Source organism: Gambusia affinis, linkage group LG05 (genome assembly GCF_019740435.1).
Source record: "Gambusia affinis linkage group LG05, SWU_Gaff_1.0, whole genome shotgun sequence".
Lineage (NCBI taxonomy): Eukaryota > Metazoa > Chordata > Actinopteri > Cyprinodontiformes > Poeciliidae > Gambusia > Gambusia affinis.
Genome location: NC_057872.1, coordinates 4,919,262 through 4,947,220, shown reverse-complemented (window position 1 = coordinate 4,947,220; position 27,959 = coordinate 4,919,262). Strand labels below are relative to the sequence as shown.

At 41.1% G+C, this 27,959-nt stretch overlaps 1 protein-coding gene across 3 annotated transcripts in view; it reads left to right on the top strand.

Annotated features, from left to right (window-relative positions):
- Nucleotides 1-27,959, top strand: part of zfpm2a (zinc finger protein, FOG family member 2a) — a 260,239-nt gene that overhangs the window by 85,376 nt on the left and 146,904 nt on the right. Inside the window, exon 1 of one of the 3 annotated variants that reach the window (XM_044117163.1) lies at nucleotides 7,551-8,013. The exons of 1 other annotated variant lie outside the window; for it this stretch is intronic. In XM_044117163.1, coding sequence (XP_043973098.1) covers nucleotides 7,974-8,013 — 40 coding nt within the window. In that variant the 5' untranslated portion in view covers nucleotides 7,551-7,973. Of the gene's footprint in view, nucleotides 1-7,550; nucleotides 8,014-27,959 lie in introns of those variants that run through there. One more of the 3 variants, XM_044117162.1, reaches the window with a different exon arrangement.

Genomic DNA, 27,959 nt, shown 5'->3' with positions numbered 1-27,959 from the left:
CCTTTCTGTGAATATATTGAAGCGTTTTTCCATTTTGCTGTGCACTGATGCCTCTGCATATGTAATAAACCAGCAGACACACTTATAAAATACATCAACAGACCGTATTATAATGCTGCATTCAGATGTGGCTCCTCAGTCACTCGTGCTCATACAGGGAAATGGGTTAGGGGAGATGGGAGGGGGAATCCACTACATGCATCAAAAATAATTTACTTGACCTCATAAAATCACAAGATGTCAAAACACTGAGAGTGTTTGTGTGTGTGGAGCAGTTTAAATGTTATTTGGACACACATCGAATCGAGGACATGATCGGAACAGGAAATATGTTTGGAACGTGGTTGACAGTCATTCTATATGGTTATTCTGTTATTGATTTTTAGTTGCACAGAAAACACAGAACTCTTTAATTGTTCGATCTGGGAGATGAAGAAGAAGAAGTAGTAGAAGAACTTGGGTCTAGTAAAAAGAAATGAGCTGTGACTATAACCTTCAAATTGTGCACTTTACTAGTTATCGATGTAGAAAATAATAAGACTGTTAAAACCAAGCTAACCAATAGTAATTTATTGGATGAAGGTGCAGATGTAAGAGGGGTGAGCTTAGAAATAAGTTCATATTTCTACTCACTCCTTTGAATGTTTAGATATACCTTACTACTCTTCTTCTTTTGTTTGCTTTGCTTTTAAATTTATTTGGTTTGTATTTAACTTTGTTTATTCTTTTATTGCGCTTCATTCAATGAAGTCAAACAAAACATTCATTCGTTAGTTTATTCCACACCCTTCGTTTCTTCAGCTTCGTTTCAAGGAGGTTCATTCCTCACAAATGAACCTCCTTGAAATGCCGAGGCATATTTGTGATTTTAATCCACAGAAAGCTCGCCGGTTTATCCTCTGGAGGTGTCACAATCTTCTCTTTTGACCACATAGAGGAAAAAAAAGAAGAAGCTGAGATTAACTGTAAGAATGATTTGCCCCTATAGTTCTTCCTTCCTCTTCCTCCTCCTCTCAAAAAACAAACGAAAAAAGCTTTTATTTACAGATTTGCTCACTCCCATTGGGAGGGGCGTAGTTTGTTCATCCCGCCCCTCGTTTTAGCATCTTTATCACCTCCCCTTGGACTTTTTTTTTTTTCTTTTTTTTTTTGGTGGAATCTTAAGATGCTTGTGGGGTTGTGTGGCTTTTATTGATAGCCGTGTTTTTTATATAAAGTTGTTTTGTTTAGCTCCCTGGTAAATGGATGGGATGGGAAGTGGCACGCACACCCACACACGCACACACGCAAGAGAGAGAGCGAGAGTGGAGCGTCCCTGGAAAGAGCTGGCGCCGAGGCCTCCGGGGCTGCGGGTGGTGCTGGCAGCCCGGCCAGCGGAGTGGGCACTTTCTCAGACATCTGTTTGCTCACTGCTGCCGGAGACGATGTCTGGTTGGCTGGAGGTTTGGGGTGGGGTTGGGGGGAGAGTTGCTGAAGAGGTAGCAACTTTCTTCAGTTGCATTCTGAAAACTCTTTTTTTATTATTATTATTATTATTATTTTTAGTTAGAGGTCAGCAGTTAAAGAAAACGTAACGCTTTGTTACGGCTTTCAAATGATTCTCCTTTAAAAGAACAATGGTGGGAATTAATGACTAAATATCCTCTGCTTATTTACTTAATTCATTTGCAGTTTGAAATGAACACGTCACAGGTGTGCATACGCAAAAGTTTTGAATGAAAACGTGTAGTTTGAGGTTTAGAAAACGTCTACCCCCTCTCTAAAAAGTTGATTCACTGAACGGCAAACTAAACATCCATGTTCATAAGATACATCTGTAAACACAAAACGTGTGCATATGAAGATAATAAAGAAAGAGCATGTTTTCTGTGTAATGATACTCCACGGAATCAGTATACTTGATACAAGGGTATCAAGTATAAGGGTGTACTTGAAAATTTCCCTAGATTTCCTTAATTTTGAGAGATCCGTGTTCAGCCCATACGTTCATGTGAAGGTGACCTTATCAAAGGTCAAAAAATCATTCACTGCCGTCTTCTACTCTGCCAGATGAGAGGTTAGTAGTCACCCCAATGTCGCCAACTCAGCGACTTTCTTGCTACATTTCAGGCAAAAAAATAAAATATATCTGTAACGGCCAAAATACGATCTGCAGGTCAGGTTGTCTAAAGATCGGCGTTCAGCCAAAAAACTGCAATCGGTGCACTCCTGATATTTTATTGTTTTCCTCAAAGTAAAAATTCATCTTACTGTCTTTGGCTTCTTTAGACAGACTTGTTCCAAAAACAGAAATGATGCAGCGTTCTATTTGTTTAATTCTGACTTCTTTTTTTTTTTCTTAGCAAATCTGATTTTCTCAAAATATAAATATTATTTCTTATAATTTTTCCCCCTCATACAACACCCCTATTATAGATGCAGAAAAAAAATAGTTATAAAAGCTAGGTGCCACCCTGAGCCGTTCTCCCACCTCCCCTATGCACTCCCACCCTCTTACACTCCACAGACACACACACACACACACCATCACTTTACTTTCTCACTAGACAAACCAATCCCCAACAGCCAGAGGGTGACATGGCAGCAGGCGGACTTCCACCGCTGCTGTCCCAGCCAGGCTGCTGCTGCTGAGGCTGCTCTTTAAGGAGGCAGCCGCTGTCCGCGCCGTGGCTGTGTCACTTCCAAGAGCCACCGGACATGTTGTGATCCCGTAAAAGAAATCAACCTTGTAATTTGTCACAGCAGAAGCCCACCCCGGTTAATATTACTCAGTCAGCGCAGCAGCTCAACCCAAACGTAATAAAAGAGGAAGGCTGCAGCTGCTGCTGCAGGAGAAACATACAGGCTGAATGTAGCCCAGTGCAGGGAATGCGTGGGTGTGTGTGTGTGCGTGTGCGTGTGTGTGTTTTTGTTTTGTTTTGTTTTGTTTTTTGACGTAGGTCATTTTAGGTGGACCTGATGCCTTGCTGTGATCATGTGTTGTAAGGGGATGCTGTTTAGGGGAAGTAGATGGAAATGAATTTGGATAAAAAGAATCCACTGGCTGTAGTTTTGTTTTTCTAAATTTAGTTGACTTAATTTGTATTATTATTTATGTCGTAATCTCTGTGCACTCCAGGAAACAGGAATCTAAAAATATCTTCATCTAAAATGTAAGAGAAGAGCAATCCAGATCATTTTTGGCAAATGAATCATTTTATACCTATATATATATATATATATATATATATATATATATATATATATATATATATATATATATATATATATGTATATATATGTATATGTGTATATATATGTATATGTGTATATATATGTATATGTATGTATGTGTATGTGTATATGTATGTATGTGTATATATATATATATATATATATATGTATGTATGTGTATATATATATATATATATGTGTGTATATATATATGTATGTGTATATATATATGTATGTGTATATATATATGTATATATAGGTATAAACATGTTAGCGTTTTTGGCTTTATAAAAAACTAATATATAGATTTTTTTATATAGCGAGGAACTATATAAAGTTCCTTGCTAAACAAAATAGCAAGGAACTTTATTTTGTTGCAACTATGTTATTTTGTTTTTTTAGTTCAGTTGATTCTGCATTGCTGGCTGTTTTATTATGCATATTATTATATGTATTGTATAGTATTATAGTATTATTAACATTGACTCACCTTTCAGCTGCTGTTTTGTGCGACAAAAAAAACAATCCCTAACACACTGTACGATAAATTAATAAGTATATAAATTATTAGTATGTTCTCAGCATTTCTCTACAGTTTTTTTTTTTTGATAAGCAGAACTGTTTGCATCTGCAACACTTTTTTTTTATTTTTATGAAGTCATGGCAGCTCCTGTCTGTGCTCCCTCTAAAAAAAAAACAAAAACTAACTGGATGCATCCATGAAACTTTTTTTTTTTTTTCCCTGAGTGTTGTTACATTTTTAATGATCAGTCATTAAGCTCCAGTCAGACTGTGACGGATGCAAGCAGGAGACAGGATGACGTTCAACATTGACAGGAGCATCAAGCAGCCAAAATCATTGTTTTTAAGAATGAACACAACAAACCGCCCCGACACTGAATGCCGCCGCTCCAAATGTGACTTGGCACTTCTAATCAAATGATTTAGCACATTAAATCAACCTTTAACCCCCTCGGCTCCCCCGTAATCAGATTATATGAGAGCGCTGCGCCGCATCTCGCAGCATACAGTATACCTTAACCTATTAATGTGACCAACCTTGTGTCAGTGATTTCCCCTGCGATGGAATCAGTATCATGTTAATTATCACAACCATCTGGTCTGAGCAGTGAAGAAAAAAAAAAGAAAAGAAAAGAGAGAGGGAGAGAGAGATTTCTGTTCCTCTTGCAGATTTGTAGCTGCCAATCAAAAGTCGGCTTCAAACGAGCCACTGGGGCTCAGGAAGAGCACAGGAGAAGCACACTCCGGTCTCAGAGGATTTAGGAGTGGCGTTAAATTAATCTGGAGCTGGCAATTTGACTCCACTCCCTCACTGTGTTGTCGCTCTCGCCACAAATCATTATTGATTTTGGCGCAGGGTGCCTTAATATACCCCGAGATAGGCTATTTATGGCTGGTTAACATGGTCGCTTTTACTGAGTCCTGCTTAGGTTTCACTGAATTCCTACTTGAGATTTTTCTCGTGCATGCGTGTGTGCGTGTGTGTGTGTATGTGTGTGTGTGTGTGTTTGGTTTTATTTAAAGTAGAAATACGTGTAAATATCACAACATTTCCACCAGCCTGACTTTGAATTGCTACTGCCAAGATTGGCAACTGCAACAATTCTTTGTTTTTGACTCCGTGCCACGACATCAGCGTGACTGGAGCAGGACCAAACGCTGCAGACGAGGGAGGGGAAGAAAAAAACAAAACAAAAAAAACAAGAGGTGAGCAAAAAATGAAATGTATATGCTTCAAACTTCAACGGGGAACAGCAGGAACAGCCAGCCCACCCTACATGTCAAGGTGAACCGCCGCTGACCCCTTGTGCTACATAAATTATTCCGCAGTTTCAGACTCCATCCCAAAGTTGTGGAATTGGGTTACGAGATAATTTCACAGGCCACTTGCTTGTCTTCCTTGGCAGTCCAACTGGCTAATTGAAGAGAGTGATTTCCAGTTTGGGCAGCTATTCAGAACATGGCAGTCAAAATCTGAACCATTCAAAGACTCTTCTTTTCTCAGCATCCTTTTTTTTTTTTTTTTTTTTTCCATTTAACCAAATATTTAAAATGGTGTCATCTCGCACAGAAGAGACTAATTAAAAACACTCAGATTTTGACTGATGGTTTATCAAATAAAACCGAATGCAGGAAAGCAATCCATTCCTCCAGCTGAAAATCGCCTTTTAGTTTACAAGCAAAACGCACCGATAAACAGAATTTCACTAATCAAACTGGTGTATAGTTGTTTTAATCATAAATTTAAATAAATTTTTGACACTTTCTTACTGAAAAAATTGAGTCCGATTCTAACTCTTTTTTTGTTTTTGTTTAGATCAAATAAATTCTAATAAATTAGATTTGATATATCTTGACTTCAGCACTAAACATAAGAGGAAACATCTGGAAACATGCATGTTAATTAGTCATTTAGAAGAACAAAACGAATACTTTCTAAACGTTATCACAGGATTCAGCAAATATCCAGCGTCATCTTTTTAAATATGTATTTAAAACCCACAGGCTCACGTCGATCAACGGCGAATAAACCTAATTATTAAGGATCCAGTCTCATTAGTGTTAAAGTAAATATAAGGATTCAGAAGATCCATAAAAATAATCTGCTGAGTTCTCCTTGGCAACAGAAACATGACAGTTTCTTTCATGAGGTCATCTGTCGTTTTTATGTGCAAAAATGTAAAAGGTTGTTCTTTTCTGGACCCTTTCTCCAAAACAGAAACCTTTCTCAATCATAAGTCTTATGAAATTCTGAACTGTGTGTATTACTTCATAAAACAACCCATGTCAGGATGTCAGCCTTATAGCTCTGCTGGATTCTTCACAAGATGAATGACGTGTCAACACCTTCACTTAAATTCCAGTCTGAATGTTTGCATAAAATTTGGTACCAAAAACTAAAAGTTTATGTTCTTAAAATGAGTTTTTTAGTCAACATTACTCATTTCATTTTGAAAAATCTTAATTATTAATATGCATTACCCTGCAAAATTTCTTTTTTTTCTTTTCTTTTACAGTGTAGCAATCATAATCTCTCTTTGTACTCTCATTTCTCTTCTGAATATCCTAAAGATTTTTCTTTTACACTCCAACTATAATAAAAAAAACCCACATGAATGTTTTCATTGTTTATCATAGAGGGTTAGAATAGGAAACAAACTCCCACTTTTGCAAAAAAAAAAAAAAAAGAAATAAACTGTCCTGCAGACATTTTAATATTTTGCAGCCAAAGTGAACCCAAACTGTAAAGACAGTTTGTTGTCTTTGCAACAGTTCAGTGTGAGACGTGTACAGTGTGTTACTTTGGATTTCGCTGTGTTTACTGTATTCTCGGTTCTGTACAGCATCGTCTGTTTTCATCATGTTGCAGACACTGCTTTCTGCATCCTACTCCTTAAATGGATCTGAATGAATTACAGCAGTTCTGTATTTTCAGTTGTACTGTATTGTGTTTAGTTATATATATATATATATATATATATATATATATATATATATAGATATAGATATATCTATATATATATATAGATATATATATATCTATATATATATATATATAGATATATATATCTATATATAGATATATATATATCTATATATATATATAGATATATATATCTATATATATATATATAACTTTTTTGGCTGTTATGTTTGCAGTGCTGATTCCTTTCTATATGTTTAACATTGATTTTTACAGTACAGCTAAATACAGATGTTTACAGTACAGCTAAATACAGAAGCTACTGGAATCTCTGAAAATTTTGTAAACAATTTACAGTTCATTTTCGGGGTGATATGGGGTCAAAGTTCAGAGAAAGTCAAAGCACTTGTTTGACTGTGGGCAGCAGTAATTGCCATTATAAAGTCCTCCTGTGTGTGTATGTAGGTGCGTGCGTGCGTGCGTGTGTTTGTGTGTGCAGACATGAACTGGTCAGTGATATAAACGGAGCCCTGTATTAACTACAATGCTCCACTACAAAAGGTTGACCTAAAATAAACTGCCTGCTTTGTTCAGGATTACAATAAAGTAAAAAGATATATATATATTTTTAACATCAAACATATGAAAAAATAAAAGTATTTCCACCAAAAAAAAAAAAGGAAAGAAAAAACAAATAAACAAAAGGGACTAATTAGCGGAGGCGCCCCTAATTAATAAGAGGGGAGCTAAAGTGATTGCGGATCACATGAAGTTCACGACGCCGCGCGGCTACGGTGCCCGGGGAGGAACAAACCTTATCTTCAAACAAAAGCGCGAAACGTTTTCACCTCCCCAGTCAGTCCGTGCGGATCGCGGCGAAGCGCAGGAGAGGGGGGCAAAAAAAAAGAGGAAGAGTGCGGGAGAGAGCGACAGGGAGAGGGAGGGAGGGAGTGTACGCGCATTTGTGTGTTAGAGCGAGCGAGAGAGAGAGAACGCGCGTGCGTGTGTGTGTTACTGTGTGTGCGCGAGGGAGAGAAAGTCAGAGCCGGAGCCAGAGACGAGAAAGATAAAGGAAAAGACAGACGGAACGATAGACTTGTGCGTTTAAAAAAAGTGCCGGTTCCCCCTTCTTCTTCTTCTTCTTCTTCTGCCTTTATAGTTTCCAGCAGACAACAACAACAACAAAAACCCCTAAAAAACAAAAACACCCCCTCACTACCACCAACCCCTCCAAAGAATCGACTGCTTGGATGAAGCAAAACCTATCGATCTGTCAGTACTACACCTGGATTCACTGAGCAGCCGCACAGCAGGCATGTCCCGAAGGAAGCAGAGCAACCCGCGGCAGATCAAACGTAAGTTTCCTCTTTTGCTTCTTATTAAATGTTTTAGCCGAACAGTGAGAATGATCCTGAAGCTGATTCCAGGAGCGCTCAACTGTACCGCCGCCGCGTTCCGCTTGCCTGTCACGGCGCTTCCTTCGCTCGACCTCCGCGCTACGTTTGTGTCTTTTTTTATTATTATTGTTAATTCAGGGAAAAAAAAAAAAAACGACCACAGCTGAATCAGATTGTTTGACTGAGAACTTCCTGCAAAGTTGCAAAGGGAAAAAAACCTGACTTATTTACTTTATTTGTAGTTGCGTTAATTCTGATGTGTGGGGAAAGTGCACCACTTTGAGTCCTATAATAAAGCGATTGAAATTGTAGGCCTAAAATAATGAGACTAACTTGAAAAAGTAATTGTTTCCCCACATCGATATAGAGTGAGTATGTTTGCAACACACACTTACGCAGAAGCTGCACACGGTCGTGTTTTTCCACCTTCTTTTTACAGTTTTCAGCTGTTTTCACCCCCCTCTCATGCACACACACCGTCTGTCAGGTGTGTGTGTGCATGAACGCATGCAGCATGCGGTGGAAAACCCTGCTCAAGTAAATTTGGCATTTGTAGCTTATCTTAAATATATTTATAATACACTGTATAGAATTGTTGCACCCTGTTATAGATCACACACTTTCTTGAAATTGTTTGAAAAAATGGATGCATCTTCTTTTTACAGTGTTCCCTTTCATAATTTTTCATGCAGTTTAAAGGAATTGGAGTATAGGATAATGACCTGCATGGTCATGTTCAGGTTAGTTATTTTTTTAAAATTATAGCTTTGAAACAACTTAAGAGAAACAGAATGATTTTCTGCCGCCTGCAGATGAGGCAGAAATACATGCTGTTGTAAACACGCTGTTTTAGCTGTCATCTTGAGTGTGTGTGGGGGTGTGTGCATGTGGTGTGTGTGTGTGTGACAGCTGTATGTCGGCTCTGAAGGAGGTTGGAAAGGGCAGATTGTTTGTTGTGTTTGTAATGTTGAAGAGCGTTTCGCTGATCTGTTGAACGTTTTATTTAACGAAATGTTTCGCTATACATATTTAGGTGTCTTTGTGTGTGTGTGTGTGTTTGCATAAATGAAGTAATATGCCTGTTGATGCACAAGAGTGGTTTTCTTTACTTATTTTAGTGACCAATGACAATTTTGTGCAGCTTGGTTTTATTTCATTTGTAAAGCTAATATTTGAATTTTTAGAGATTCTAGAAAATTAAAGACGGTTTGTTTTAAATTTTCTTTCTTTTAGTTCTATCAATTTTAGTTCTATCAATTGTTGTAATTGCTTGACTTTATATATATATACATATAACATGTATATATTTATATATATATAAACATATAAAATAAATTAAGATTTTTTCATTTTTTAACTTTTTCTCTTCAGCCTTTTAAATTGCTTTTTACACAGTACACTTCAAAAACTAACCAGAGAGCAAAAAAGGGCTTGATTCAGTTTTTCTGCTTAGTGTTCATGTTTCCATCAACATTCACCTTCAAGCCAAAACAATGTGTGACGTGACAGCAGGCCCTCCGGTGTTTAGACCAATCCCGTCGGTGCCTCCAGATGTGTTGTCGTCGTGGTCGCGAAAGCAAACCCAACTCTCGCGTTCCGCTTTCGTCACTTTGACCTGGCCTTTTTTTCCCCGCCGCATTAGCATGTCGTGTGTAAGATCTTGTTTTATATGTCGCTGGTGGTGTGTGGTTGGATAACCAAGCAGCACTTGGAAGAAGAAAGGTCACCAGGAGCCTAGATCCTCGTTCCCGCTCCGAGAACTCCGGAGAAAGAAAAAAAAAAATAGAGAAAAGAAAATAAAGGCAGAGGAGGCAATACACTGAAAGTCAGGCACAGACAGTCATTCTAAAGGACAAAAAGGTTGTTGGGCGCAGTACCCCCCCCCACATCACCTCCACCCTTCTCTTTTTCCTCCCACCATCCTGCATACATTGGACCGTTATCTAAAATTGTGATTTATGCAGTATTTTAATATTTTGCTTATTCTTTCCCCTTGGGTGCTCTCTGAGCGGCGATAAAAAGGCGATGCTGAAAGAGCGCCATTAATTTGCTCCGATGACTGAGGAGATAAGGCCAGATAATGGGAAAGATAAGCAGAGGAGATATACCATCAGAAACCCGATTATTACCATTAAAATTCCAGCCCAGCAATCTGCAGCTGGCTGATAATTCCTTCTCCGTTTCCACCACTTTGGATGATAAGGCAAAAAATAGTCACTCAGTGCTCCTTGATTAGGCTGCCTGGATATCCCGATAATACAGTGATAAATTATGTATTTTCCTCCTTGTTTTTTTTTTTTCTTTTCTTTTTTCCCCTTTCTGAAATGCTTCATCTGATTTTTATATATGTTTATAAATATATATCCCCGTTGCCCCCCTTTCTGGGTGCCCTCCTTGTTGTTTTTTTTTTTTTTTTTTTTTTTTTTCGCAGAAAGAAAGAACCCATTGACTTTTATTGTAATAAGAGTTTGATAGAAAGAGGAGATAGCAGTGGAGGTGTTTTTGTGTGGGAGCACATATCAATGTTATCAGCTCATCTCCCTGGGCCAGCTGCTGGCTGCTGTTGTTTTTAGCCTTATCACCCTGTGCCAATATGCCAATAAATTGCCCAGATTGTTAGTCATTTCAAATGTAAGGGGTGGAGGGATGCAGGAGAAATTGACAGGAATGATGAAAATATCGCTGATGCTCGGCAGAGTGCGATTAGCTGATGTAATATGATGGGCGAATTCCACCAAGCTCCCCTCTATCCTCTCCTCTCTCCCCTCGCTCCTCCCCTCGGCCGCCCCCGCCCGCCTCGCCTCGGCTCAGCTTCTGGTGGAGTCCATACCTCCACTCGCAGTGAGAGGAGGAACATTTTGATGCTTAATAGGAAGGAAAGATACGGGCGGGCTGAATTGAAACCGGGACCCCTCGGAGTAATTTTTCTGTAAAATTGCCCCCCAAAGTTTCGCGTCGTGCAAAGAGGGTTGTGTGGGGCGAGGGGGGGCGTATAGATGATGTAGGGGGAGCGTGCCTTGGCCAGTGTTTATGGCGACACATTGAAGCACCCCCCTCGGAGGCTGGGCGCCGACATCCGATGTCAAATGTGCTTATTAAACTGACTTAGTGCTCTCCCCCTTTTACTGTTGTCTCCGCTTTATAGACCGTCTGAGAATTCATGTTGCATCCTCCGGCTCTTTTACCCGCCATTGTGGAAAATCAAGCACCAGACTGTGGTGATTACTGTAAGTTTGTATTGGGCCTGGGCGGCTGGGTGCACAGGTTCCCACAGCTAACCACTAGGTCGTATTGTCAAAATGTCAAGTAGTTACAGCTGTACACGCCGCTGTGTACAATAAGGATGCGTCGAAGTTAGATTCTCATCCTGATTCAAAATGATGCTGATGTTTGGAAAATTGCCAGTCACCATTTTTTATTTTTTTCACACATAAAGGTAAATATTGGGATAAAACATGTTAAACTTAGTAGTAGTTTTCTGCTGCCTCTTTAATAAATTTTAAATACCAGCTGATATTAGCTGGTTGGTTAGTCAGGCTATGTGCTGAGGCTGAATGTGCAATGAGCTACTTAGTAGACAGGCCGCTGCTAGCTGTCAAAAATTAGTGAAACAAAAACCGAAGAGAACATCTTAATAAATGATGCATGGCACTCCTTAAGTTTTCACACAAAGGCTTTATGTTTTGTTTCGCCACCAGAATGTTTCACATTTTGTCTGTTTTCTATTCGAGCGAGAAATGTGCTCGCCTTCGTTCAGCCAGCTGACTAGTAGAACTGTGAGATTAGACATATTTTGGTAATGATCTGACATAAAGTAAATAAAGGGTCCGTATAGTTGATGATAATATCAAAGTTATTGTTTAAGTTTGATATATTCCCAAACTTCTGACCTTTAGGTGAGTTTGTCTAATTTACGTATATCATGTGCTTCACTTGGTGAAATAAACTTTTCAGTAAGATTCTAATTGTTTGAACGGCTCTGTAGATGTTGAAGAGGTGCTGATCTGAAAAAGTTGTGAAATGGCCCTTTAAAATTGTTTAATTGTTTTATTTGATATTCTGTAGAGTATGCAGACAGTAAAGGCTTTTAGCTACTGTACTTTTGTTTTTGAGTCTCAAATTTCCAGAATTTGATTTAAAAAAAATATTTTTTAAAAATCAGAATTTCAGCCAGAAACAAATTAAACTGATGACCAAATATCTGGCTCATGTCATGTCCAGTAAAACTCTCAGGAGAAAAAGCAACACTCAATTTCATGTTCTGTTTCCCAACCCCTGCTAACTTCCTTTGTACGCGTTGACCTTTTAGCTAACGCTTCATGTGTTTACCCCTTGGAAAAAAAAAAATAAAAAAAATGACAACAGAGTGTCTTTTCTTCCCTCATCCAGTCATTGTGAACCTGAACCACAGCTGAGCAGGGCGCTCTGCTCCAGCTTAATGTCTGCTTTTTATCACACCAACCATTTTTTCCATCTCTGCTCCACAGTTAATCTCTCCAACTCCTTAGCATACGGCCACTTTATGTAACGTCAGCATACTGTTTATCATATCAGGTGACATTTCTATCTTGGAGGGGCATTTATCAGAGGCAGATTACACTAGTAAGGGATAAGGGGAGTGTTTACAGAATTGACTGCCAACATCCTGTATCTGAATGTGAGGGCGGGTGTGTGTGTGTTGTGTGTGTTGTGTTTGCTCGAGTATACATTGGTGCATGCACGACTAGCATGTGCTTACGGGTTTTAGCAGAGCCGTCGGAGCTGTTAGCTTGATGTGCTTTACGTGTGTGTTTTTTCTCGCTTTGACTTCTCATCCGCTTTTTTTTTTTTTCCCCTTCTTCCTCCAACTTAGCTCAGCTTTGCTTCGTACGCCGAGAAGCTGCGTACGCGCCGCGTTTCACCCTTGGCCCGCTGAATGCTGGCAGCCCAAAGCAGTCAGATGTTTTGGGGGTGTAGGAATCAAAAAAAAAAAAAAAAAAAAAACGTTCACGTGCCAGCTTCCCTGTATATTTAAGGGTCCTCCTTTCATTTGGGTGACAATCACGGCGCGTCTCTCGTGTTTCTCTCGTCGATTTCTGTCAGCAGAAGAATGGTCGTTGAATGCCAACTTTCCCTCAAACATCTGTTCCCTGCCAATAACAGCTTGTGCCGTTGCCTCGTCTTAGCTGAAGGATCCCCAATTGCCTCCTCACTTTTGACACAAAACAACAATACAGATGAATGTCATCTCCTTTCATTGTGTGCGTTTTTTATTTTTTTCGTCTTTATTTTGTATCTAAAACAAAACAGTTTTTTATTTTTTATTTTTTGTATATGGTCTTTGTGCCTCCCTGGCTGTGATTGGTTCCTCTATTCCAGACTCTAAAGCTATAGGGGGAGGATTGCACGGCGGCTGCTGCTTTCTTTCTGTTTGAGACGGCGGTGCCTTCGCTGAGCTGGGGGCCGATGGGCTGCCGTCCCCCCCTCACCCTCCCGTCAGCCTGCGGTGCCCAGGGCAGCGGCGGGAGACGTGGGCAGGGGTTGCCACAAAGGTGGAGGTCACTTCCTCTCCCAGGCTTCCTCTTTATCTTCCTCTTTCCTGAATTCCTCTGCTATTATTCCAATAACCGCCGGTTCAAGCCGCTGCCATTGTGTTTTCATTTCTTTCGGGGGGCTGGATCTGTCACCGCTCTGGATAGAAATGTTCGTTTTTGAAATGCGTCTGAGACAAAACTGGAGCCCTGGAAAGGCCTTTTCATGCAGCCGGGATTAGGCTCGTTACTTATATGGAGTAAAAAAACCAAAACATATTCTGATGGTTTAAAGTCAGCTTTTAATGGCCTCCTGAAGAGAGTGCAGAACGGCAGGCTGTGCCCCTCCCAACCTGTTGCTGCACACCACCAATCAGCTGGCTTATGAATCTCACTCCATTTTTAGACATTTTTCCATCTATCATCTCCTTGTGTTTTACTTATGTATTTATTAGTTTGTTTTATTAATTTACAGTTTAATATGAACATGTCACATGTTGACAAAGTTTTGAATGTGAAAAGTAGAGTGAAGAAAAAATCTACCCTTTCTCTCTATAGTCAATTGACTTTATCATAAGCAATTAAACATCAATTAACCGTCCATAGAGACACATCTTTAATCTTTAATCACAAAACAGGCACCTAAAATCATGGCATATTTATGCAACACGATCAAATTACACACTTTGCTAGCATCCCAGAGAGAGTGCAGAAGTGCAGGGTGTGCCCCTCCCAACCTGTTGCTGCACACTGCCGATCAGCTGGCCTGCAAACGCGGCTCCATTTTCTGGAAACATTTCCGTCTCGCTTCCTCTCCCATTGTAGCATATTCAAGCAATGTTATCAAATCTCACACAGATCTGCCTTTTCAATTGTCCCACAGTTTGTTCCTCGAGCGCGTTCCTCTCTGTGTTTGTTCAGATTTTAGATCGGCGATGCCCACCGAGCCCCGGGAAACAATTGACTTTCAGTCCGCTTTAAGTTAATAGCCTTGTCTCCTCCTCGTTCCGATCAATATTGGTATTAATTAATCAGCATTATCAGGCATGGGATCTAGTTCCATTTGTTGTTACATCAGCAAAATATCAATAGAGAAAGTGGACTCCCCCGATCGTCATGGCAACTTCATCTCTCAGGTCAAAGAGAGTTTATCTTATCTCGCTGCAGAGAGTGGCAAACTGCTCAGGAATCTAGTTTGGACTCAAAGATCATTGATTTAAGCTTTTTTCTCTCTCTCTCTCTCTCTCTCTCACTCACTCTCAACCCCACCTTGTTGTGTTAGGAGGGAAAGGGATGGGGGCAAAAACGACAACAAAAAAAAAGAGAGAGAAAAGAAGGCGGCATTCTAATCGCAGCCGAGATGTGAGATTTAAATATTGATGTCTGAAGGCCATTAGAGCAAAGAGGGCCTCTGGTCTCGCTGTTGTTCAAGTACGTCCTTTTAAGACCCAGACAAAGCTCTGATTATCAGAGGTGTCACCGTAGAGTACGTCTGTATAGCTGACAGAGTGGGACTGCTGGGAGAGGCGGGGGGGACAGTTTCCTGTTAACGCAGCGCTCTGCACATCCTGGCGTTTCTACAGGCCTCTCTGCATGTTTTCTCCCATGATGGGATTGTACTTAGAAACATTCGGATGCTTAAAATAATTGATTTGTGCGGCTTGAGGTTTTGCCAGTTTTGATGCTTTTTTTTTATGTATGAAAATATCAAAACACGTTTCCATGTAACGTCAGTCATTTTGCAAATTAATAGTAACAAAAAATTTTTTTGCTTGTACCTTTTTAAGATGAAAAAAAAAAGTTTTCAGAGTTTATCACCTGCCACCTCATTTGATTCACAAAAATGAAACGAAACTGGTGGTTTCAAATTGCTGTCACTAGAAGCAATAAATCAATTAATCACAATATGAATTAAAACAAACTCAACAATTTCCATGTGCAGGATTTATCTATTCATCCTTGATATGCTTGTTCACTGGGCTGATTGACCTTCGCTGACCTCTGGAAACGTTTATTGATATCTTTAAAAAGATAGAGGCACAAATGACTTTTTTTTTTTTGCTGCACAAATGTTTGACGCAAATTTGGTTTGATTTGAAGGTCAACCAACTTCACCCAAGTCTGAGGATCGGCACATCGTCTCCAATACATCCTGCAAATTAGCAGGTGGTTGTTAGAATCAGAGCCGAGTTGTTTCCTTCTTTTGTAACACACAGAAGAGTTTAAAAATGCCAAAAGAGAAAATCTCGCAGATCAAGGTTGCAACATCAGAGTAAGAATCCTTTGCCATCATCCATGCAGGTTTTGAAGTTGTGCGTTTTTCGTCGCTATTTTTGCCTATTGGAAATGCAAATAAGTCCCGTTGACCTCCTTTTTTTGTGTGCAGGAGACACAGAGAGTTGATTATAAATTTCCTCCAGCCAAGCAATATAAATTACAGAGCAGAGTGTCCGGCCCTCATGGGAAGGTAGGCCTGGTGTGAACTACCCGGGTGTAGTGGTTGGGATCTACCTCGCCGTACTACCGAATGTTCCTCCAGGCTGGAGCAGAGAGCACTGCCTGTGTGTGTGTGCGCGTGTACTTGTGTGTATTTTTTTTCTTTCCTCTTCTTTTTTGCCTCCGGGACACAATTGCCTCATTTAACATTCTCCATTTGGCCTCTGCCAAGAGGGGAAATAGCCAGGGTGAGAGAGAGAGAGGCCGCCACACATCATGAATTCTTCTTTCATTTAACTTGCACAGTCCCTTTTCACCTTGGTGATGCGCACGGATCAGGAATGAAGATATTGCTCAATTAAGGGGGATTTCTGAGGTTGCTCCTGAGGTATTGCAGTTATTTTTGCGCCACGCCAAGGTACTGATGTATCATGGATATGGATATTGAGTTCACCGGATCCGCGTGGCGCTTTGACATCCTCGGCGGCCCAGAAGAAAAACAGCTAGGCGCCCTGCAACAGGAAACTCGTCTTCATGTTCGCTCGAATAAAGTCCAGGGGTGGAAATGTGTCAGTCTCCCTCTACAGACTTATAAATAACTTGTGTGTGCGTGTGTGTGTGCACGCGCGCGAGTGTGTCTATTCAGACCCGTTGTTTGTTTCTTTCAATCGAATTAGCTACAGATGATCAAAACATTTTCATGGAATCTGTCAAAACTGATATTAGGGTTTTGACTGAATCTTGGATGAGAGGAACGAGAGGGACCGTGTTGGGGAAAGATGACTCACAGCTTGCAGCAGGCGTTGTCACGTTGCGTTCTCGGCATTGTACAGTGTAAATATTGGCTGATGTTTGACTCAACAAGAAAGGTGAATTTGATCGTATTTTCTGAAAAAGAAAAAAAATAAATGGCCGGGGTTAGGAGCTTGGCACTTCCAGAGAGTGATGGCCTAATAGCTGTTCAGTCTAAATCTCCGGCTTGGCAGGAATTACCGAGGCTGTATTTGTGGGGGTGTGGCGAGACGCAGAACTTTTGCGGCGGGGTTGAGACGCGCCCGGCGTTGCGGTTCAGGGATAGTTGGCAGCCCGAGGATTAAGCAACAAGCCTTTCACTTCGATTTGTTCATCAGCATTTTCCTGCCAGACAAACGCCACAAAACGCACACCGTCTTAAAGGTTCGCCGGAAAATCACTAATGACAGAGCTTTGTACGCAGATAAACAATTTCTGTCAAATGCGTTGGGGAAATTATAAAGCAAACTCGGGAAACACGCTAATGCTTTAAAGAGGCTGTGTTTAGATTTGCACCAGTGCAAAGCCGGCAAAGCTGTTGACAGCACAGCTTACCCTCGTGATGCGATCAGAGGCCGCATCTGCCTGCGTGTGATTAGCGAGAGAGCGAACGGCGACGCACATATATACAAACTGAGACGATGCTCAAGAGGAAACAGGTTGATTAGGATTGATTATATTTATTGCAAATTGCACAAATCGATTTAGACTGAGTGAGCGCACCACTGGGCAAGCCACAAAAGGCCGGGACGTGTCTCGTGGAGCACGTCTCCTTCTTTTTATTGTCTTAAAGCGGGCTTTGTGAAGTGACACAGTAAACACCAAGAGAGAAATGCAGCCGCTATTATTTCACATTCAGCCCATTTTCTTTGTCTGTGGGAGTCGGCATGTGTGCGTGTGTGTGTGTGTGTGTGTGTGTGTGTGTGTGTGTGTGTGTGTGTGTGTGTGTGTGTTTGTATTTCAGAGAATGCTTATCTGGTAATTACTAAAAACTGTTGACACTGAGCAAGTGCTGTAGCCAACTAAAATGCCTTTTTGTCTTATGATATCAGATTGGATTTTTATCTGAGGTTCATGCAATCGTGCATCCCTGAAAAGCAAAGATAACCGCCTCAAACTCCTTATTTCTAGCATGAGTGTAGAATTAAGAGGCTTGTTTAAAAAAAAGTCATTACATCTGCTGCTCATATTTTTTTCCAAACACACATAATCTATATATATATATAATTTTTTATTCCCTTTCTGGTTGAGTATTAGGATGTGTCTGTGAATCTTATGTTTGACCATAATCAAGTTCTTTTTAAGCTTCAGAAACAGGATAACAACTGGGTCAGATGATAAGCCCGGGCAAAAACGGAGGGGAGGGGGTGTGGGAAAAAAAACTCCTGTGATAGACGAAGGGAAAATCTGATTGATTGATGTCTGCTGGATTTGCCACCATCACAAGCCAGCTGACAGTTAGTTTGGGATCGGATGATTTTGCTCTTAAGATTGGGGTTGAGGGGGAGCTAGGCAAATATGAAGGACACAAAGGTCAATGGCTTCCCTCCTCCTCTCCGTATCTATCTCTCCCGCGCAATAGCTTGCTTTGACAAACTCTAATATGTTGCTAAGCTTTGTGGCGGCGGGACACATGGTCATAGTTTGTACTGTAATATCCTATAGCGGTAATCTCACAAGGCAATGATTGAAAGTGCTGGAAGAACCGGGTGCTCGCAGGGACCCGTTGACATCATCAGCTGCCGTGGACTGGCACATGTCTGCCGACTTGTTTGAACCGTGTTTTTCCCCCTCGGGACCGAGTAAGTTAAACAACAGCTTCGACTCAAAGGGAATCTGTTATTGTAAGCAGGATCTGATAAGACGTTGCCATATTACGAGTTTGTGTAGCAAAGAGGGGCAAAAATGGAATCTCCAGCGAGTGCGGTTTGGGGGAACGTGGAACTGTGACAAAGAGTGATTGGAGGCATATTGTAAATAAACACCCAAGTCTTTTGCGGCTCACTCGTGGTGTCTTGAGAAAGATGTTCCATGCTAGATTTCAGCTGTTATTGGTGCTGCTCTGGAGTTGACCCTCTCTGGCTAAATAACAGTGTTGCCAGGGTTAAATTAAACCAAAGTAAACTCTTGCAAGATGCTTATTTTCCCTCTCCTTGAGCAGAACAAGCTGTAATATTTCCCCTGCTTGCCATTTTGTTCCTTTAACCAGTGTTTATATTCAGTAACACAGGGCTTTAGGGGCAGGGGTAGTAATGATACATCCAGTTCACAAGATAAAATTGTGGTTTTCTTGTGATTTCACAACAAAATAAGTTTCAGGAGTTTTGAAGAACCTGTTCACTGTTATTTCGTCTTTGATAACCTAAAACATTTTGGACGTGGAACTAAATTCAGAGAAATCCAACAGTCGATGCAACTGCTGGGAAAATAATCCTATGTAGCTCAGTGGCTAGCACTGCTGCCTTGCAGCAAAAAGGTCCTGGGTTCAAATAGGAACATGTTTCCCTGTGCATGTGTGAGTTCTCTTAGGGTACTCCCACTTCCACCCACAGTCCTAAAACATTACTGTCAGGTTAACTGGTCTCCAAATTTTTCTTAGGTTGTGTGTGTGCATGTTTGGTTGCCCAGTGTATTTCTGTGTTGCCCCGTGAAGGACTGGCAACTTGTCCATGATGTACACTTTTTATGGCACAGTGACTGCTGGCACTATCTCCCCGTTACCCTGTTTGATGTTTTGAAAATCAACTACCGTAAATCAAAAATCAGGGTGTAAACACCGGATAAGTGTACAGTGGTTCCCCTCTTATTGAAAGTTCAGTGTTCTCAGATTCACCTAATAGCAGATTTTTCTATGGGATGTTGTGTCAAATTTACCTGTCCACTCATTTTTCTTGAAACTAAAATACTCGAAAGAAAATTCAGCTTGGGTAACTGAGGTACCCAAGCTGAACAGGCAAAATGTGCTTGACGCGCTATTGGCTGGTATTTGCAAATCTGCCAATCCAGTTGCGGCATTCATTTTCCTTGGCACTGATTGGCTGTCCCGTCAATAGATAAGGAAGACCGGGAATGCTAACCTCTGCGGTTATGCTAAGATGGTTTCCATTGTTAGTATTATTAAGTAAAGGTGTATTCTGTGTTTTTACTATTAAAACATTTTGCCATAAGCCTTTTTAGAAAGGGTCTCAAGTATATATGAAACTATTTGCAAGTGGCTGTGGTCCACACTTTTAGCCATTTCCAAACAGCAGCTTTTTTTCTGTTTTGCAGCACCTATTTTAGTGACACTTTGCTATTTTATGCACATCTAGCATTTTCCCTGGAATCTCAATTAAAGGTCTAAACATAATACCCATAGTTTTCAAACTAAATTTCTAAGTCCTCTAAATACATTAGTCTTCGATACCTAGTCTGATACATCCTTTCTTGTTATAAAAAAATTACTGTGAATTATTCTTTTAGTTTATTACTGATGGCTAATGGTTAGCTACTTACCTTTAGCTAACTGCAATATCTTCTCTGTTGAACTCTGAGTAAGTATTTTTTTTTCTACCAAGACCCCAAAATGGTGTCACATAAGTGTTGTAAAAGCAGTTGAGGCTTCTTCAGTGTTTTTGTACCCAAGTATATATTTTTATGGATGAACTATTAGCATATATTACAAATATTACAGCAGATTAACTTAAAAGCCATTTCCTTATTTACTTCAAAATAAGTGTCTCAAGCACATTTACAGCACGGTCAGCTTAAAAAGAGACAAAGTCACATCGCTTAGCTAGACAAACATACCAAAGTTTAATGTGACATGCCGTTCTGTTTTGATATCAAAAGATTTCATGGAATTGGGCTTGTTACAAAAGAAAACTATGAAATAAACAACAAGGTGTCCTTACTGATGTCTGATGTTAAATATGTTTTTCTTCCAGGGCCCTTGCCTAACAGACATGTCCATTAGCTTTGTCTGGGAGCTGCTTTAAAGATCAAGGTCTCACTTGTAATGAAGTGGAAATGCAAATGCAAGTCAAATTCAAACTACTGTGGATCGCTTGTTTTAATCAAGTTTTCACAAAAAGAAAAAAGAAATGTAGCCTCCATTCATAGCCTGTAACCAAACAATAAAAAAAGGATAATCCGGAGACAATTCCCATCCAAATAGAACCGGACATCATTTAGGGGAAGAGACAACAACTCTTTGTTTGTTTGAAGTGGTTGATATGACAACCTCCTTGTCAAAGACTCGGGGCGAATAAAAGGGATTTGTAATTACCATAATTATCTCTTATATGTTTTCACCTAATGATGTCCATTAAAATGCCCGGGACTTCATTATAGGCCGCTTCACTGTAGGTTGGCATACACTCATAATACGGCATGTTACATTACACAGAGCACAAGTAATGAACTTCTTTCATCAGAGATGTTTATCTCGCAGCACTTCTGGGGGGAAAAAAAGCCAATGTACTTCAGCTTTTTGTTACAGCTGGATTATAACAATTCTCATAGTTCCCACTTATCTTTCACATTTTCTCCACATGTGATATCAACCCAATTGGCTTCATGTCTAAACAGGACGGCTCCCCCTAATCTAGACCGCTGTTCGTTTCATGTAAAACATCTCATTTTGTGGCTTAGGCTGGTGGCGGGCCTTATCGTTACATAATTCGCTGCCCTCAACGTGATTTTCTTTGTGGCAATTTATTTAAATTCCCCCATGTTTATATATTTTCTGTCTCCTTTCATTCACAATGATTGCCTTTTTTTTTGTAAGTTCAAAAGACTCATCTCGGAGACTTTTGGTAACTCCGTAGATACGAGTTGGGAGGGGGACGAGCGGATCCATTTTGTTGGAGAGCAGACGAAGGAGGAGTTTTAGCACGTGTCCATCTGTGACTTGAGGCATTAATCTAAAAGGCTGAACTAACTCCATCTGAGGGACAGATATAGCCCCTTTTACCATCCTCACCTCACCAGGTACAGCGTTTTGGAGATCTTGGCTGAATAAATGCGTCACCGTTCTGCTCCCGCACTAAGGCCCCTTGGTCCCTTGCATGTGGCTTCGCTCCTGTGGATGCTTTTGGTCTTTGTCTGCCACCTATCAGCCTATCAGCAGTGTCTCTGAAGCCCAGTTGTATAATGCACCGTTTATGGCTTTGTGGGAGAGAGATGGCGGTTGGGCGGCAGAATAGCTCCAGGCCTTCCCTTCAGTGAGTGGATTAACGGCGGCCCGCTTTAGCGCTCTCAACCGCGGTGTGAAATCGGCCCTGCTTCGGCGCCGCCGATCAGGCTGCCTTTCTCTCTCTCTCCCTTTTCCTTTCCATCTCTCTGTCTCCTCACCTCATGCAAAGCCTCTCCCAGCCATCTGTGAAATGTGGAAACTCTGTGTCTAAGTTGAGTTCAGATCCCATCCCCTCCGTCAAGCTGAGGCCAGCAAGCAAATGGGCAGGCAGTCGGCAGAGGGGCTTTGCAGGGGAGGAGGAGGAAAGGAAGGAGAGAGATGATGAGGCGGAGGAGGGTGGTGGCGGCGGCGGTGATGGTGGTGGTGGGGAATCAGCTCACTGATGTCGTGCCGCGTGTGCAGGAACCCTGCCTGTTCTCCGCGGGCAAGTTGGAGGAGGGTCCAGGCCTGGGTGCCGGCCGAGAGATCTCTGGTTCCTGCTTGCAGGTCCAAATCCCCCCTATGTGTGTGTGTGTGCTGGCGTGTGTGCGTGTGTGTGTCTGTGCGGAGGCGAGGCGGTGGCACAGCTCCCCCTGAGCCCCTGCCCAGTCCTTTGAAGATAAGATGGTGATACAGACTCCCTTTCGGTACGAAGCGAACCGACCGTCTTTGTGCGACACACATGCCTGTCTCCGCCGGAGCCTGCAGCCGAAACACCTATGGTCTTTACTGAAACGAATCGGCTTCATGGCCTCTGGTCAAATTAGATTATGAATGGGTGACAAAATTCTAGATCATATGTTTAGGATATTCTGGGTTTTTTCCACCATTTTCATGCTGATAACGTTGAGTTGTGCTATGGCTGGTTCTGTATTTCCATTCGATTTCCCTCCACTGAGAAGAATCAACTCTTCATTTTACACCCGCTACTGACTCCCATTTTCCATGGCAACTAGTTGTCATCTTAACTCGGCTGATTTCTCTACCATCTCCCCTCTATTGCTCTTAATCATGACAGTTTTTTAAACATGCCTCCCCTCTGCATTTAAAGCATATTTTGTGGCACTCACAGGCCAATTCTCCCACTTTTGGCTCTCCGCAACAGCTTTTCAAAAGAGCGTCCGTGGTAATCAGGCTTTTGAATTATGAACTCAACATTCACTCTTCTTTCTTTCTTTCTTTCTTTCTTTCTTTTTTTTTCCTCCTTCTAGCCTGTGGCTTTGGGGGTTCAGATCCGTGCATAATGTCTGGTGATTGCGTGGCATTATGGTGGTTTTGGAAAGCCGGGGGTTTGAGGTCCAGCCACGCATCATCTTTCTGCAGACAATGTGGATCTGTGTGTCTCTCTGAGCTCATCAGGGATGGGGCGTTGATTGCTTTTTGATTCCCCTCCAACGTGGACGAGGTCCTGCATACATCAACTAATTAGAACGTACTTAGAGCATGTGTATGTGACAGACCCCACACTTCTCATCAGATCCTCAGCCCAAGTGCACTAACCACACTCACCAAAAGGCTTTACTCGACTCAAAAGAAAAACAGCTCAGTGGCGGGGCACGGATGTGATGGCTGGGCTGCGTGGGATGGGAGTTGATGTCAGGGAGAAGTAAAACACTACGACGGAAAGGAAAATGGATAAATGACTTCTGTTTTTGCTTTGGCTAAACTGTAGAATGAGAACAAAAATCACTTAATGAAGAAGGCTAAAAGCTCAGTGGAAGTGTTCAGTTGAGTCTTGATCCAAAGAAATTCAAGAATCTCTAAGGTTTTAGTTTTCTTAATGACTTCACATGGAGAAAACATGGAACAGTGGTGAAGCTTCTCAGGAAATTCGTTCTTGAAATTAATTCAAGAACACAACAAAGATTCATCCGGGAGGTCACAAAAGGACCAAGAACGCATAAAGCAATTGAGCAAGGTAATTGAATGAAGTTTGCTCCTAAGCAGAAAATCTTGAATGAGAATGTCTGGTCTTCAGTTTATCATCCACAAACTGTGTTTAATGCAAAAGAAGAATCTTTCAAAGTACGCTAGCAACTCTGTCTGTGGATAGCTGGAAAAAAATAAAATAAAATAAAAAAATCAAAGTTTTGGAGTTCCCTTGTCAAGCTCTGAACTTCATGCCAGCTGAGAGTCAGTGCACAGCCATAATTGGGTTATAGCTTCACTACTACTTGCTAAAAGCATCTTATGGAAGTATTTTTGCACAGGACAGTGTCAGAATGCTACAACATGTTTGATTATCAAGAACATTAAACTGTGACAAAAAAAGCAACAAAAGAAATGTGTAAGGGTACAAATACTTTGGGTTTTTATAAGGTAAATAGAAAAACTATTGAGTGCAGCAAAACTCTCCAGACCACATTCTGGACCTTTTAAATGGATGCTCAGGATTGCGTAGGGAGGTTGTTGCATCTATTTACGCTGCATAAATGGACCCTATACCATCAATTCATGCACATTAATGAAATTACAGTGATGGAACATCAGAAAATATCTCATTTCAGGTCGTTTCAGAACGCCTCCATAAGTCAGCCCGCAGGATCTTATTCCTGTTTCTTTGCCTTACGAACACACACACACAGAAACTCACCGAATGTCCTAGCCTCATGCTATGATCTGTAGAAGGTATTGGGCTGTTGCTATATATTTCATAAAGGCATTCTATTACACCCCTGTGGCTCGTCGGTAACAGCACACTGTGGTCTGGTCCCCAGGCAGCGGAGAATAAAGTGTAGGACGTGGCGCTGGAACAGGAATCTAACTGCTGTTTCTGCGGCTAATCTTGACTTGGATCTTAATTCCAATAAAGAGTTATATATATATATATATATATATATATATAATTTTTTTTTTTCTCAAAGCATAAGCCAAGCAAGAACACTCCACTCTGTGTTTTCAGCAGGTGTGCTTTATTCAATATCATTTCAGATAAGAGGCGTAATCCCGTGGAGGAGGAGGGCATGGTGATGTATATTGACCAGCTCAGTGATAGCGACGCGCAGCACCACTACCGTGCGCAAGTAGTAAATAACGATTTGTGTCATCGGCTCAATCAGGCGCTGAGGATTATGGAATTCCATCCTCATTGTTGTCAGCTTCCATCTTTATTGGAAGGAGTCTGAATATTGAAATGGGTCACGACTCGGGGAAAGGGGAGATACAGCAGCGTAGAAACCTGCAACTGCAAACCTCGGTGTGTTTTATATCCATTTTATGTATTAAAATGTGACAGACTGACTAGACCTGTCGTAATAAGCAAAAAATTAATTATTCGCATGATAGCTCGGTAATTTCCAATTTCCTGATTTATCTTCATTTATCTCTCTCTTTCTACCAAAAACTGAATGACTAAACTCTTCAGTCTGCTGCTTTGGTCTCAACTGGCCCCTTTTTTGAAGGACAATTTTGTTTATAGTCTTTAGAATTAATTTTATTTCTTGTTTCTATTACTTTGTTTGTTTATTTTAGATATTTAAAATGTCTTCCAGTTCCAGTGTCTAACGTTTATTGATCTCTGAGGATGTGTTCTTCCATTACCACTATATCACTTGAAAATCGCCTCATACAAGATTTCTGTTTATAGCGATAACTTTTGAGACAATTTATCATCCAGGAAAATTTGTCGTCATGTCAGGCCTAAGAGTGGCAAAGTTGTTGCAAAGTGAAGGGTTTCCCCGTTTTAATGAAAGTCTGGAAACATTGGTGTGCATCAGGGGTCCCCAAAGTGGGTCCTGGAGGGCCGGCATCCTGCATGTTTTAGTTCTCTCCCTGGTGGCACCAACAACCTTTCCAGGATGTCGATGTTCTTCTTAGGCCTTCTAACGAGCCATCATTTGATCCAGGTGTGTCAAATCAGGGAGACGACTAAAGCATGCAGGATGCTGGCCCTCCGGGACCCACTTTGGGGACCCTTGATTTAGACCAAATCCTGAAAAGGAGTTTCGCTCATTTGCCTCATTAAAAGAAGAGAATCCAGTTTGCTAATTCTGTGGGACTTATTTTTGGAAAAAAGAAAAACATACAAAGACTTAGTCTATTTTCAGCTCAAGAAAGGGAATTGGGTCACTCTCTCTTTGAAAACACCGCATGCATTTGTTCAGATTTTTTAAATTAATTAAATGCAGATTTGGGTGCATCAAAATCTGCTTTAGAGTAAAAGTCTCTGGGTAAATGTGGTCAGATTTACTGTGAACCGAAGGACAATTCAAAATCTGGTTATCAAAAATGAATGTTTTGTGTTGTGCCTGAGTTTTGTTAGGTTAGAAAATCATTCCAGGGCCCACAAATGACCTTGGGCCACGCTGAGAAAGCTGAACTATCCCTGGACTGAGTATTTCAGCTTCCAAAGCTGCTTTTTCTCTCTAATAACTTAGATAGATTCCACAAAAAAATCAATAAATTGGCCAATTTTTCACTTATTATCCAGAGTTACGTTCCATAGAAAAGTCAATAACTACTGAACTGTGACTAGGCCCTAATCCACTGTACTGTTTTCTGTAATATTATTAAGCGTTTAAAATATCTGACTTAATAAGGTTTTCAATAAAATAGAAAACAGTTGAGAGTTGCAATATTTCCACTGAGGAGAAACAAATTCTGTTGCATCCAAAGCTTCTCTTGCTTCTCGAGGCAAGCTAATGCATTAGCCTTTGGCTAATGTTGAAAGAGCCCATGTTAATAATTCATTCATTTTGTTTCATGTTGCGATCAAAATTGCCCCAATATTTCAAGAACAAACATTGATAAAAGTGTGCAGAATCCACATAAGCTATTGTCTGATTTTTAACTGCAGCTTTAGTGGGAAGTGATTGGTATCTGTGCCACCTCCCTTCCTCCCAGACAGGATTGTTGCAGAGTTGCTAGAGCTCCAGCGGTGAGCCGGGTCGCTTGGGTCAGTACCACACCGCTAACAGTCTCACCTTTCAGAGTGACTTCCATCAGTGCAGAGCAGCCTCTCTGTTGCTCCCACATGCTTCATTTCATCAGGGTTTCTTTTATCTTGACCGGCCAGGCCCACGACCCCTGAGCACTGATAGTCCGACGCGACTGCCACAAAGCATTACCGGGGCATTGTGGAGAGTCAGACAGAACCTAACTGGGTTAAGTTTTCTCTTCCACTTTAAGTTCGTGCCGGCGTGTGAGTCAACCTGACCCGGATGTGTGTTTCTGCGCAAAACGGTTTGGGTGTGAAAGCTTCAAACAGAGTTAACCAATAAGCAGGCCCTGACTCAGAAAGGCAGTTTTCTATGTTTGAACTGCGTCTTTTAAAGACATATGGGATGGCAAAAGGTTCGGCGGAGGTTTTTACATCTAATTCTGAAACACAGAAGCCCTGATTACGCTCTGAAATTTCCAATTTCCATGAACCATGAGTGTGTCATGTTTACTTTTCTCTGTATGCCAGAGGAGAAATAAAATGCTCTCGGTTTCCTGTAAAGACGGGCATGAAAGGAAGCTCCGAGACTTCTTTTAGCCCTTTCTCCGGTGTCGCCCCTCTCTACCGCTCAGGTAGTCTCTGCCATCTGAATGCTGTTTGAAGTCAGCACAAGTCGGCAATATTTTCAGAAATCCTCGCCCACTCCGTGTCTCTTTTTGAAAATATGACCCGTTTCGCAGCCTCTAAGAAAGAAATGGCTCAAATTAGCTGCTTGGTTCAGTCAGGCCTTTTCTGTATGAGGGGTTTCGGTTAATTTGTTGTGATGGGTGATGGACAGCTCTGGGTGGAGGGGAACAGGGGGTGTTGGAGAGTGTGAGAAGCTAGGCGGGGTAGGGAGTGGCGGACAGGCCCCGGTTCAGACCTGCTGGGGTGCGATCTCACCAGAGAAGCAAGGCTTGGCCAATCTTAGGCACCCTACTCTGAAAAGCAAGTGACAGAAGGTGACGGAGAGGAAGATTAGACAGAGCATTTGTCAGAGACAAAAAAGGGGAGGGAGGTTAAGGTGCAATTTTTTATTGAGTGGATTCTTTGAAATCTTTTATGTTTTCTAATTAGAGGTGGACTGAAACAT